Source organism: Sturnus vulgaris, chromosome Z (assembly GCF_052056855.1).
Source record: "Sturnus vulgaris isolate bStuVul1 chromosome Z, bStuVul1.hap1, whole genome shotgun sequence".
Lineage (NCBI taxonomy): Eukaryota > Metazoa > Chordata > Aves > Passeriformes > Sturnidae > Sturnus > Sturnus vulgaris.
In genome coordinates, this window is record NC_142283.1 from 58,266,670 (window position 1) to 58,281,673 (window position 15,004).

Sequence of the window (15,004 nt, forward strand, 5' to 3'; positions counted from 1 at the left end):
CACATTTTTCGTGCAAATGTTTGTCTAATAATTGATCGACACAAAGAAAATGGGTGTATATATAAATGGCCTAATTACCTTGGAGTTTTTCACCTAATTTTTTCATGATGCTAAAATGATACATCACATAACTTCGATCACTTGCTGACACTCTTGCTCTCAAACACTGTAGTAGAGACAGTATGAATACTGCAAAAGACTGTAGTCATATACATGTGTGATTTGCAACATATTTATTTTCTGGCTATTTTTGTTTTCATAGATTAAGGAGAATTCATTATAAAAGCATGAATTAATACAGATTTTGAAGGCTTTGAATCACAAACACTGTTCTAAGAAGGATACTTATAAAAAAAAAGCAGTCTGAATTTGCTATCCCTTAAGCTCCACAATGGTTTGAACACCTTGTTCTAACTATAAGTATGAACACATTCAAACACAGCATTAAAATTGAAGGGTAAGAAGGTATAAGATTAAACAGTGACAATGCTTTTCAGGTACAGGTCGTAACAACAATTTACTTAAGCCTGTTAAAATCTTATTGTTCATGCCAATTATGTGATTATTTTAGGCAAAAGGACATGCCTGAAATCTGCTTAAAGATTAAAAGATTGAACTTCTTCTGGGTTGTTCATTTTTTAATTATCAGGATGGCTAAGGGCAATAAAATGAGCTTACTTTTTCTTACTTTTATTTGTTTATAATTTGATAACACTAATGGGATTAGACTTATAAAAATCCCTTACAATCAGCAAAATTCTGTAAGTCCATTTTACAAATAGAACTTTCTTTTCAGTGCAAAAAAAATTATCTTTATTTTATTGAGACAGAAGAGATGTTGCATGTATTACAAAATTGCTTTAAAACTCAATAAAGTAATGTTTGGTATATAATCAATAATAGATCTGAAGAACAGTGGCATCTGTAGAGACCAGACCATGAAAAGAAATGGTTCAAATTGCTCAGAAAATTGTATTCAGACCACTGTCATAAGTAGTTGATACAAGCAGCTAACATCTGTGAAACAGCTTACCTTTATAAGGTAGTATAAAACAACACTAAACATAAGTAAAACATCCCCATATGTTTTGTGCTATTGGTTTTCCAAAGATTTCCTGCCTGTATCTATCCAAATTTGTTTTAGCTGGATCTATGTATTCTTTGGGGAGTTCTGGTACCTCTTAATATACTGAGGCTGTTGATGACTAGGTGTCTAGTTTCTCCATGGGTTTTTCTGTTACTGTTATTCAGAGTTAAGTTTGATTTTACGTCAGCATTGGCAACCAAGAAAATCATATTTATGTGCAGATGCTGATCACAGCCAGTCACCACAACTTTAGAAGTACTTTCTGTGCATAAATGAGGCTGAAGTTAGAACCATTCTGACTCTTTTCCTTTCCTTCTTCCCTGGAGTTCTCCAGAATAGCAGCCATCTCTTGTTATTCTATCACATAAAATCGGTTTTCCAGTCCAGTTGTGTTGTCTTTAACCTCTTTCTACCTGCTTGCAATACAGTCTATTTTAACAAAATCCTTTCCTTTTCAAGAAACCTCCTTCCTATTTGCATGCTTTGTGCAGCTCTTCAGAAGTGCCTTGACTGGTTGGAGATATGGATAAAGAAGAACCATTTGAAATTCAACAAAGGCAAATACAGGGTCCTGCACCTCAGGAAGAATAACCAGTACAGGCTAGGCACAGACGAGCTGGACTAAGATGACTCTGTTTGAGCTTTGAGTTTGGACCAGGTGACTGTGGCCCCTTTCGACCTTACCCACTCTGTGATTTTGTGAACCCTACAAGATCCGTCAGCTTTTTACCTCTCAGTAGCTACAGCCCATCCTGGGTTGTATTCCTTCAGATATTCTGGGCTTTATATGTCCCTGGAGCACAAATATCCTCATACTAGAGATTTGCTTGTTTTCTCATAGGCTTTGGAAGTTCACCCCAGTAGGATGGCTCTTCTCTGCTTCCATTAGTGTATCTCATGCTCCTCCTTCAGACCCATTCCTCCAAAGGTCGTGCTCAGAAGGGGCGTGATTTAACTTGCTCATTTCTCTGAGGGAGGTATTCTCAAGGAGCTGCTGCAAATGTTTCTCTGTCGGAAATGTTCAAAGGCAACACTTCCCAAAGTTTCCTCATCTGCTGCTCTCAGCAATGTGCTCTCTGGCAGCCCTCAGGGGTCTGGACTGCCGGAGGGCAGAACATGTCATTTTCAAAAGCGTTATGTCCAGGATGTGAATGTTTAGGTTTCCTTAGCACTACGTGCTTTGTAAAATTATTGCAGGTTCAATCAAATATAGACAACACAAATAAATAAGGACTCTAGACATGAAGGTCTCTTCTACCTCTTTTTTTCACAGATTTTTTTGGGTAGTTTCTACTCTGCCATAGAAATGACCTGTCTCTTTTTCTTTAGATACTGCCAATACTTAGTGTCGTGCACTGTCGGGATGGATGCCATGCTTTGCACAAAGAGGAACTGTATTTACTTCAGACAAAACAGTAATTTCTTTGCTAAATATCAAACATTTTGAAGATATTAAAGTATTCCCAAACTAATAATAAATAAGTATATAATCACATAGTATTAAAAAAAGTAATATGTGTTTTGTCCCAGATTCTGAAAAGACACATGACACACAAAGCTGACACTAGAACACTATCAACTCTTCTGAGTTTACTTTTACAACATTTTAGGTAAGGGAACTGACCTTGGACTGCAACAATGGAGAATAAATATATAATATAATGGGAAAAAAGGCTATTTGAAGGTGTATTAATTAATATGTTACATGTCTTAATTCTGTTCTGCAGACATTCTTTTAACCGATTTAAGAATTTGACAGGAAAGACACCATTATTTCAAAATGGTACATTTAGAATCTTGTTCAGATTATGGAGCTGACTTTGTGGGTTAACTAGAGTTATGTTTCTTAGAGCAAACCACAGTGTTTTAGAAATATACAAGAAGGATCTAGACCTATTCATCATTCTTTTGAACAGTATACCAGAAGGGGCATGGACTGTGCTGAAAGCCCCTATATCCTCGTCAGCTCTCCTGGACTGAAGCTCTTACCTGTCCCCTAGCATACAGCTTGGCATCATGACACCAAAAGGCCTGACTGATTTACACTATTCAGATAGAGATTTGCCAAAGAGCAGAGGAGGTGAACTCTGACACTCCGGGCTGGAGTCTGTCAGTTGCCTCAGACAGAGGATCTCTCATGCCGTGATATCATTGTTTGCTGTTTTCAAAAGCAAAAATCTGTTTTGTGAAGAGCATTGAGACACTATATCCTTGCTCTCAGCTGGGGTCAGTGTCCTTACTTCAAGCTGATTCTCTGGGCACCTCTTTAGTAGCTCGAGTAGAAGCTTTTCAAACTTCCTGGGAATTCAGTCTACATCTGAGCATAAGAGTTCTCCCTTTCCCTCACAGGTCCTTCAGTAGAATAAGTAAAACTCTTTAAAAGCTAGATGACTAGCATTTCTTGTAATTCCTGTTGTTTAGACTAGGGCTTTTAATTACAGTGCAAACAAGAAATATTTTGTTCTGAAAATTAGAACAATTGTCTTCTTGATTTTTTCTTATCCCAGCCTCATAGACCTTCTCTCTTTAACATATAAGAGAGCTGAGAAGTGCAGATTCTACCATTATACAGATATCTTTGTTAGGAAACTTTTGGTAGGGAAAGTTTATTCCTTCATCAACAAATCCCGTAGTCATGTCAAAACACAATTTCAATTATGGCAGTTTGAATAATACATCTATGCAAGAGTTACAAAATAATTAAAGTACTTCAGACTATTAAAATCACATCGCTGTCATGCAAGACTCTATCTGCATTACAGGTGTCATACTTTCTATTGGCAATCTATTTCCTTTTCCTTTTGTCCAAAGTTTCAGATATCTCTTTCACCCAACAGGTTTTCATATACCCTCTCTTCTTTACTTCTAAGAGATGAATATTCATTAATATTGGTGGTCTCATTAGCCTTTGAAAAAGCACTATTTCAACATGTGTACCACCTATAAGAAACTCCATTTTACTTCAGTACCCTAAGATGGTCATCCTTTAATTCTGATTAATAATCATCAAACAGATGACAAAGCAGTTCTTCTTCAGGAGTTACTTGACATATCCACTTTTCTAAATGTAGTCATTTAAATCTTACTGAATTTCCATTTGCAAGTTCCATGTTCAACTCTAGAGGTGCAAACTCACCTGTTTAGACTTTCCTTTCTCATTTTGATCCCTGAGGCAGAAGAATGAATTGCCACAATGAAATACTGTAGCAGCTGAGCTTTAATTTTGCATTCTAAATAAGAGCACAGAATATTAGCACAGAATCCTTATTGGCATAAATTTTAAGGTATTGGGGCTGTATGATTTTATTCACACTGAGGATGTGTCTCAAAGGCATTACTCTTTCACCTGTATTTTAAATTTCTTCTGTTTTCTCTTCTAGGGCAACAGGCTTTGGCTTTTTGAACGCACTATGCAAAGCTGCAGCTGTACTTGGAAACCTAATATTCGGTTCTCTTGTTGGTATCACCAAAGCAATCCCTATCCTCCTTGCTTCTACTGTTCTAGTATGTGGAGGTCTGGTAGGACTTCGGCTTCCTGATACAAGAACCCAGGTGTTGATGTAACAGGAAAAAACATCCACTATTTATTTCATTCTTTGTACAAATGTCAATTCTCCTGACTGATGATGCAAAGGCTTCAGATTCTCAACACACAGTAGAGTGCTCAAATGTCAGAAATCAAACTCAAAAGATATTTTGGAGTAGCAGAGATTTAGCAACCTCTGTATGAAAGTTTTAAATTTCACTTTTGTTTGCTTGCATACTTTGCTATTCAAGCCCATTTCACTTCAAAGCTCAAAGCTACCTCTTAAAACAGTTTTGGTCACATATCCAGGAAGGTAAAAACGTCACCGATTAGATATTTAAAATGCAAGCAGTCAGATTATTTCAAAAACACACTCTAAATTTGACCATGGAATTGTGAGCTTTAGTAACAGACATGCAAATCAATTACTTAGCAGTATTGGTGCAGGGAATGTTGATGTATCAATGCATGCAGCATTTATCAGGCAACTCAGCTGATTGCATCAGTACTGGGAACAGTGACCTTCTGCAGCTGTGCTTAGGTGGTAAAAACTCTTGGCAATGACTATTTCTTGGGAAACATTTTTAGGCAGATTCAATCTAAGTAAAGATTACCAACTATACTCCATACTGGCTGAGGAGAAGGCAACAGTTACTGCAGGGATTTTAAAAATTGATGCAGGATTCCAGCAGAGAGAATAACAAAATTAACATTGTAACTTTTTTCTTCTGATGTTCCAGAAAAGTCTTGTTTTATTCTCACTTGTGCCATCTGGAATATTTTTTCCATTTAAAACAGTGAATTTGTCTTACTACAGGAATGAATGAATGCAGATAGACTTGTTGTTGTTAGTATGAATAATGGAAGAATCAGGCCATTGATAAAGAAGAATCTTTCAGAGGTTCAGAATTTATGTATGTAAAGACCATTATTTTTTTTCTACATGTTAATACAACCATTTTCTCAACTAATTTTTAATAGTTCCAGGAATGACTGATCACTTAATATCTTCAAATGTCTCTTTGAAAAGCCACTAAGAAATAAGCCATGGCAAGGCTGCAGGGACTGGTAATGTTTTTATTAGACCAAGTGCATAGATGGAAAGAAAATGGTATTAAATATATTCCTTCTATGCTATGGACTGTTCTGATTACTGGAAAATTCCCCATCAGTCCTAATGCTGTGCAAAAGGTTATGGGATCCCTTTAAAATATCAACATTACCAATTTAATACAGATACATTTATAAAATTATCAAAGAGGCAGATCCTCTGATGACAGAAAGTGACATTGCTTTCAGTGGAGCTAAGACAACTTGTATCAGCTGATTAACTATCTGTAGTTTCAAATGTCAAATAACAAATTTGCTATAAAACATATGGAAAATGTTATACTTTTTTTTCTAATTATGTCTGACAGCATTTATTAGGTAGATGCATCATTGCCAAGGAACTAAGCTTTTAAATAAGGTCATCTTATAGTAAGCTAGAGTTTTTTCATTGATTTTTCTGTTGTTCTTAGATATGAACTTGGATTTGGGTAGTAATATTTGGCACTGCAGTCTTTATTAGTCATCATCTTTGTCATATTAAAAGAATCAGTAAAAGTCTAATAAGATCATTCAACACGTTCAGATTTCACTGTTTCATCTACTGATTCTAGAAGTGACATTTTCAGTTACTAAGAAATGCTTCTGCTACACATTGTAGCACAAAAAATGCTAGCCCAAGATGTTATTTTCTCCTATGAAATGAGAAAATCAGCAGAATTTAAAAAGTATGAGTATGGAAAACTAGAGGGCATTATTTTGATGTTGATAATTTATATATGCTATAGCAAGAAAAAAAAGTTTATGAAGTGTGTTTATTTTGCAGTGTTAAGATGAAGATATTTGAGATGAAATATTTTATGTTTAAATCTGACTTAGACATGTCTCTTAAATTTCTAAACTATGCTAATAGATGGGGAAGAATTATTTTTCACAAAGTTCTAGAAAAAAATTCTGGCCTTAGTTTTGCATCTGTGGCTTTTGGCCACTAGTCATAGCCTTATTATTATTTTAAGGCTGTTTTCTACAATTAATATTATATTTGAGCCCTTTTTCTCTGTGCAGTTCATTAATAGCACATGTTCAACTCTTTGCACGTACTGCACAAGTTATTTTGAAATCTGAAGCCTCTGTACATATTTGGAGTCATCATAAACAACAATGGTAAAATATTGCTTTGTGTTGCTATGCACTGTCCTCTTGCAGTAGTATATAATGTCCATCTCTGCATGTAATTCCCATAATATTTAGATACAACACATTATACTTTCTGACCAGCTTGAAGGAAACGGGTCACAGGAAAATAATATTCAGCTTTTGAGGGCTATGATTCAAGTTTAACACTCTAAAATCTCATGACATGTGAAATTATGTTGATTTCAGTGTTGGTCTTATTGTAAATCCTGACTATATCATAGGTCTGTGATTAAGTCTGGGTGAAATGGAATGTAGCAATAACAGGAATTACCAGAGATTTTAAAAAATGGACACTGCATGGTCCAGAATTAAAATGTTCTTAGGCAGAAAAAGATGAACAAAGAAAAAACTCAAGAACAATTCCAACATATGAAACAAAACCTAAAGTTAGAATTTTCCTAGATGGTAAGCTAGCTGACTCAGCAAATTTAAGCTAATGTGCAAGCCAACATCAAAGTTGTTTGAATGATCAATAGTTTTTGCTTGAGTGCTGTAAAGATTTATCTCATAAAGACAAAAAAGTGAATGCAATTTCATGCTATAAATAACTTGATGAATAGGTGACATCCACAGGCTGGAACAGAAATCTATGGAGATCTGGACACAAATGTTACTCACATTATAAGCAAAAGTAATTTGACTGGTCTTCAGCAAATCTGTCTTTTCTTGCAGCCTGCAAAGCAATCACAGGTAATAAATACTGAACTGAAGGATCTGCACTTCCTTTCTATGTCTATTTGCTTATATATCACACAAAGAATCACTTAGTGGCATGGATAGATTCCTAATACACCAGAGAGAAGCAAACTTGATAGCATTTGTGTATTACAGTTACAAAATATATGTAATCAAAACTGCTTATTTGTCTGTTTTGGTCACAGAACTGACTGACTGCTAACTAGAAATCCCTGTCAGTCTAACTTGAAGTAGGATATAACATCTAGGAATTTTCTGTGCAGCTGAAAAGCTTATCCCAACAGCAGCGATGACAAAAAGCACAATGGTCCCTGAAAACACTGAAGACTCACAGTATTTAGTATGCTGTTAACCATGACAGTCAACTATTTTGAAGTTTGGAAATTGCCCACAAATGAGACCACATGTTTTCATTTTTGGCAAGGAAATTTTATTTGAATTAGTTTTACTCCTTATAGGTTGTCCAATAGTAGAACTCGATTTAGCAGACTCCAATTTCTTGAAAGCATCCTATTTATTATGTTAATATGCTTTAATCAGCTTGGTTATATCCATGCTAGCACCCTGTTGCTTGGAAGCATGAGCTACAACATTGGGCAACAATTGCATTGGTTGCTGAGTACAGGCTCTAGAAAGGAAACTAGGAATAGGTGTTCACAGTGGAGCACTGAACAACATTGGGAAAGGATGACATACTGGGAAATCTTCTTCCTCTATGCTTAATTTTAACCAGTTCCCTTAAAGAGTTGTGTACAACAAAAGTTGGGCACTGACGAAAAAAAAGTTAGCCTTCCTTCCTGATGGCCCCAGTAGTCTACTCCTCCTTTATCATTTTAGGAATATGGGTCAAAGTTAAGATTGCTAACTCAAGCTCTGCTTGCTTTCTCTTCCTGCCATTCCATTCATTCCATCCCAAATTACTTTTCTTACTAGGGGACCAGCCTTAAAGAGAGTCAACACTCCCTCACCTGCTTCTGACTTCCCAGTAACATTCAGTAAGAAGTTTTGTTACATATCTTAGCAGCCTTTCTGTGTGTGAATCTCACCTTTTGATGCAGCCAGACTCTATGTTTCCCTACCTATTGGGAAGGCTGACCTAATACAAGGAGAGGTGTCCTCTCAGAATGGCCCCTATTGACCTCCTGATTTGAGGGAATCTTCTTGTCTGTGCACCTAGCTCAGCTCCATTTGGAGAAAATTATATCCTATATTCTTTTTTTCATTTTTCTTTTATCTTTGTGAAACTCCTCTCGAGGCACAACAGTGGATACCAATTCTCAGCAAAGTAATATAGTCCTCATTCCCTCATATGGACAGCCTCTGTGTGCTCGTCTTTAGCTCTCTTCCCCATTCTGACTTTTTAGTTAATCTTCATTAGTCAGAGAAAGATGTTTACATCCAGTCGCACTTCTTTACCTAAACAAGATGATATCATGCTAATACAACCTACAAGCCATGTTTCCTGTTTAATAACCTGGAAATGCAATTGAAATTTCTTTCACAACATTAAAAAATGAATCCTTGCACTCAGGGGGTCAAAGACACAAGAAGTGAAAACAGAAATGCTCCACTTCCTCTGGTGTTTTGAAAGAAAACACATGCTCAGTAATCATATTCCAGAAGAAAACACATCTGAGAGAGTGCTTTTCTGTATTTCCTGCATTCTTGTTCATTAAAATTACTGTAAAATATTAGGTATTTGCCTGCATTAATACTTTCAAATGCTGCTAGTTGAGAAAACACAGCATGAAAATACAGACTTTTGCTTTTATTTCGAGGTAAGACACGGTTCAAGCAATGATGTGGAATTAAAAGAGACATTAGCCAGAAAATCTGGAACTCAGTTCAAAACCTGAATTAAATGGAAAGCATCAACTTATAATGCTACTTGCAGATCTCACTTACCTTCATTTAATCTCACATAGGCTACTACCAGTCCATGTGCTGCTATCAGCCATTTGCTTTCTTATAATAATTTCAAAAGTGCTGCAAAATATATTTGGATTCACTATTATTAGCTACACTTTTTTTTTTTTTTTTGGTAGAGGCAAATTTCCAATTTCTTCCTGCACGGGAAGGACCCTTCACTATTAAGTCCCACTCTAGCTGTATAAGATTGTTATATAGAATTTCATCCACATTCAGTACCTGTTTTTAATGCAGTGACTTAGTATGTAAAAAGCAGAAAAAAATAGATTTGGCCTGATTTATTTACTTTTCTTATTAAACATTGTTTTGAATTATGTACAAAGATGTTGGCCTGTAATATGGAGATCAGGGTCTCTGAATACATACTGTGGAACTCGAAATGAGCAAAGCAGTAATTTTCAGCAATCTCCTCCCACAACATACACACTAGTCACATTTAATAGGACCAGAACACTTAGAGAAAAGTACAGTGCTTTCTAGGGTAAACAATCTATTCTCTTTAACAAAGGTCTAGAACATATTGCTCGCTGCAGACCAGTACACAGTCTGATAACCAAAGACTGGAGATTACTTAACAACAGAAGTATTTGGGTGAGGATGACCTGACATGAAAGTATTGTTCTTTCCACCCAGGGTAGTCATGAATATACATTTCAATGCCACATAACCAAGGTGATTTGTAGAAGCCTTGCCCCTACTCTGGCCATCAACACATTTGAGTTGTAGCCAGACACATCAGTCCACAAGTGAGAGAGAAAGTGAGAAAGAAAGAGAGCTGGCAGGTGCTTTCAGCACTCTCTCCACAGCTAGCCACCTAAGCTCATTTCTCTTGGATCCTAAGGATCTGGTTTTTTGCTTAGCTTTCCACTTTCTGATTTTGGACATCTACCACTTGTCATTTAGTTTTCACCAATAGTCGTGACCGAGTAAGCTAAAACTGCTTTAATGCTGAAGGACAGCACGCACAGCCCATTTCAAGTAGAGTACTCTGCAAGAGTCCAGTGTCATATGTGTTGCTCCTGTTTCATTTGTTGTCAAGCACTAGAGTTGTCGGCTAGCACTTCTCTTGTACAATTCTGCATGTATTCTTATCTGTAAGACATGTCTTCTATCCTCTTAATGTCTGCCTTGTATGACCATATGTATGCCCATCCCCCACTGGCTATGTGATAAAACTATTTTGTGGCTCTTACATGGGTCTGTCTTACCCAGTTCAAAGGTCATCCTTCAAAAGAAGAGGGTTGGGAAAAATAATGAAATAGAATCAAATGTAAACAATGAAAAATTCAAGATATAGGCTTCAATTATTTTTATTTTTTCAGATATTTTCTTCAAATCCTAGCCTGAAGCTATATAATATTGTATATTGTAAAGAAATAGTGCACAGTTAGAAGTGAACACATATGCAGACATATGTGGGTGAATATGCACACATATGGACACACTCACCTCTATAACACAGGCAAATGTTAAATTTACAAACCACATTCTCATTTCTTTCTCTGTGACAATGTGACTTTCTTCATTGTGCATAATACACAAATAACATCCTACTGCATTCCTTGTGCAGAAACCTTTATTTATTCATGTGCAAAATTGTTGGGTTGCTAAGAGTCATCTCAACTGGCCATTAGTTTCCAGTCATTGGAAGGGGATTCCTAAAATGGTCTGAAAAATAAGCTTTGGCTTAGCTGTTGCCTTCCCCTGCCTGCCCAACCCACCCCATCACACTGTGCCAAACAGCAAAGGAGCACATCATGCAAAGGCACTGGTGTTCCAGTGACTAGGAGACACAGCACTCTCAGATACATAAACTCCTAAAAGCTATGAATTTTGTCTTATTCAACCAAAAGGCCTTCAAAATGGTCCATGGGGATATCAACATGCTAACTTCTGTGTAATGTGTGAGAAAATGTCTGTGATTTTTCGTATTGTATGTTTTTCATTGTTTCTGCATATATGGCTGCTGTTGTTCTAGTGATGTGGTTAAAGAATTATCTGCTACTGTTCTTATCAGCAATTTTTGACCAGCCTGAAACAGAGCCATTGCCAGGGTGTTTTTTCAATTAATGATTAACACTCATGAAGATCTTCTACACTAATTAGTGCCATATAAAGTCATGAATAATATAGTTCAAACTAATCCAAGATGAAAATATCAGCACATACCCACAGACCATTGACAGTGGAAAGAGCTCTTCCAAAAGCTCTGACATCTGCTACATTTCTTCTTTGCTCTTTTCAGGATGTTCACTCTTTGTAGTATTCTTCCTCTGGTAGGGGACAAGCACTCATGCTACAGAAGTAAGAAAGCAGAAGAAATGGCACATTCCTTTCACAGGAAAGAATGTATATTTGCTATAGGAAAGCCAGTTCTATAATAAGATTAAAACAAACAAATCGACTAATTCAAGCAGCTTGCTATTCTTTTTTATCCTCATGTCTCCTATGAGTTGATAGCAGTGCATAACAAACCCTTGGGAGGAGACTAAGAAAGGGTAGCAAGGCTTACACGACAGTTCTTCTGGAAAGGAGATCTTCCCAAAGGGAAAACATATGCAGTGAGTGAAACCACAGCATATACTTTCTAACTGTGATTATGAACAGGCAGTTTTAAGTAGCAAATTGCTATTCAAATCCATAGCAGCAGTAGGTAATACTACCTTTTATACACAAATGTGTAAACATAGATCAGTGGCTTGGAAGAAAAAGGAGAATGTTTGAAGAGCTACTTAAAAAACACAACCTCCCATCATCTCTCGTGGACAAACCTTTTAGGGCTTACCTGTTTCTTCCTGCCACCAGTAATCCTAATATGGTGACTGATTCCTTTAGTGCCTCAGTAATGAAACGCTATATTGACATTTACAAAAAAATTGAGAGCAGGCATGAAAGTAGCACTGTAGGAAAGCTAGCTCATTTATAAGAATTAAAAAATGCCCCAAGCTGCTAGCGTCTGCCTGCATTTATTGTCCTCCAAGTGGTTTAGGATCCTACAAAGTGTTACATGAGAGAAGCTTTGTATGTGTAATCTGATCCCTGTTTAAATCAGTGAAGCAATTTTTAAAGATCAAGATCCCAGCTTTGTCATTCAAAAATATTAAGTATTGTGACTGTGTATACTGCCATACTGGAATTGCTATTGTGAGAGAAATGTATTTTTTCAGCCATTTTTAAAAGATTAATAATTTTATCCTGGTTTTTCCTATGAATGTAGTGTTTCACAAACATTAAAAGGATTTTAATAGCAATGCTTCAAGTTAAGTGAATTAACTGGCAACATATTTTAACCATTTTCTACAGAATATTGTATTAAAAACCCCAATTAAATTTAAAAAGATACTGTATTACCTTCAGCTGCACAAAATTGTGACAACTAAACTAGCAACTATCTCATACTTGACCTCAAATGTATGTAGGAATATACTGTATAAAATTAGATTTTTTTTTAATTGGGCAGTTTCCATTTCAATGTAATGACATGCACAAGTCAGGTATCAAGGATGAGGTACAGCAAGTAGAGCTCTTGGCCTTCACTGCAACTTATTTGTATTGGAAGGCTACTGATTTTCTTCAAAACTTGTTGGTTTTTTGCTTTCACTGCAACTTATTGGTATTGTCGTGTTACTGATCTTCTTAAAAACCTGTTAGCATTTTCTAATGCTGAGCAACAGAAGAAAGATATGTATTCATTCCTGGCTTTTTGCAGTTATTTTCTGTTCCCTGCTTCTAAACTTCCACGCAAATTTCCAACTGCTCTGAGCCAACTGGCCATCCCATTTTTCAAGTAGTCTTCGGTGTACAAACACACAGGTATGCTAGTGGGCATATGCTGTCAAGAAAATCATTACTATTTCTGACAATCTCCGTTTCTCAATGCAAGGTAACATGTACATACTGTATATACGGGTAACAAGCTACTTTGAAGTTGAATTGCCATTTGAACATGGGAATTCGAATTCAGATCTGCTAATCTGCATCAAGATCTTGGCAATGGTCCTGACCTCTCTGTTTCTTTCTTTCTTTGTTTCCTTTACTGCTGTGTGTGCCTGGAAAGCAGGTTACAGTCATCATTATTGTATATATGTGTTTGCATGTGTGTGCCTTGATAGATTCTCTCTTTGGAGTTCTGAATTTTTCATTTCAAGTCCAGCTGGTACAATTGTGAACTCATCTTTCCAGTATCCTTCTCTGTGTCAAATTGCCAGCTTCCAAAATGTTTGACCAAGTGTTTTGATTAAGTCCTCTGAGGAAAGCTGTCTGTATATTTGTGAAAGGGCATGCTCTGTGTAGGATGACTGTGTACAGTATAAATCTATAAAATGTGGAAGTGTTTATAAATTTATCTGCAAAATAGTTATCATCTGTGTAACAAATGCAAAGTTATTTAGTGTACATCAGATTAATAAATGGGGATGATTTTTTGCTCTGCTGTATTAAAATAAAGATATGTTCTCTGCAATGAATACATACCAGGTGTGATGATGACCAGAATATTGTTTTTCTTTGTCCACAAGATACTACACTACCCACTATACAAAAAACATCTCTTTTACGTTAAGTAATTTTTTTACAGTGGTTCTCTATGTATCTCATCTTTAGTGCCCATAATAGAAGTTGAACATATAGTAAAACAAGTTAATAAATTCAAATGAGTTTAGATGACTGCGAAAAAAAAAGATAGAGTAAAAGTTACTACGGTTGTAAGAGGCAAAGTTCTTTAGTTAGCCATCTGGGATTCATATATTTATGGTACATAATTACACAAAATAGACACTTGACCTTCCAGTACATAACTGCATTGCAGGAGTATGTTATCAACAAAAGAGTCTAGTCTAACTCGATGTGAAAAACATACTGCTGCAAAGTATAATGATCCATGAATCTGAAAGGCCAGTGGAAACTTATACAATAAACTATGGTTCCATAAGAACTCAGTATTCAAAGGGAAAAAACCCTCCACCACCACTAAACCAAGCACACATGTACTAAGAAAAAAAAAACCAACTACCATACACACAAAAAAAACCAACCCAGAAACTCACAAAACTGAAACAGAACTGCAACAATATTAAGTTCATTGCATTTGTGCTTTTTGGACATCCAAAAAGCATCAACAGATCAAGTATGGTAGCTTTAAAATAACAAAATAATCCTGAGTTATTTATATTCTGACATTTCCATGGCTAAATCGGAAACACATTTCCAAATATAGGTTATTTTAAACAGATGATGGACTAAACAAAACATACGAGTCTCTTCAGCTGTGTCATCAACAGGGAAAAGTTAAGCTACACGTGAATTGAAACATTTTTCAGCTCATGCAAGACCACTGTCTGCAAAACCCAGTTACAAAGGGGATGTATAATTTTGTGACTATCCTTTAGCAACTAGGTTGTTTTGTGGTACAGTATGGAAAATAACATCCTGTATTTATTAAACACAACCAATAGAAGTACTAATTCATATTTTTAGTCTCCTTAGATGTGCATCCTCATCTACCTGCATTTGAAGAGGTACAC

At 36.1% G+C, this 15,004-nt stretch overlaps 1 protein-coding gene across 1 annotated transcript in view; it reads left to right on the plus strand.

Moving 5' to 3' along the window:
* The window catches only part of SV2C (synaptic vesicle glycoprotein 2C), a 112,641-nt gene extending 98,689 nt beyond the window's left edge, over positions 1-13,952 (plus strand). The window contains exon 13 of the mRNA XM_088157318.1: positions 4,468-13,952. Within this exon, the coding sequence (XP_088013444.1) occupies positions 4,468-4,651 (184 nt within the window). The 3' untranslated portion in view covers positions 4,652-13,952. The remainder of the gene's footprint in view (positions 1-4,467) is intronic.
* Positions 13,953-15,004: the final 1,052 nt, after the last annotated feature.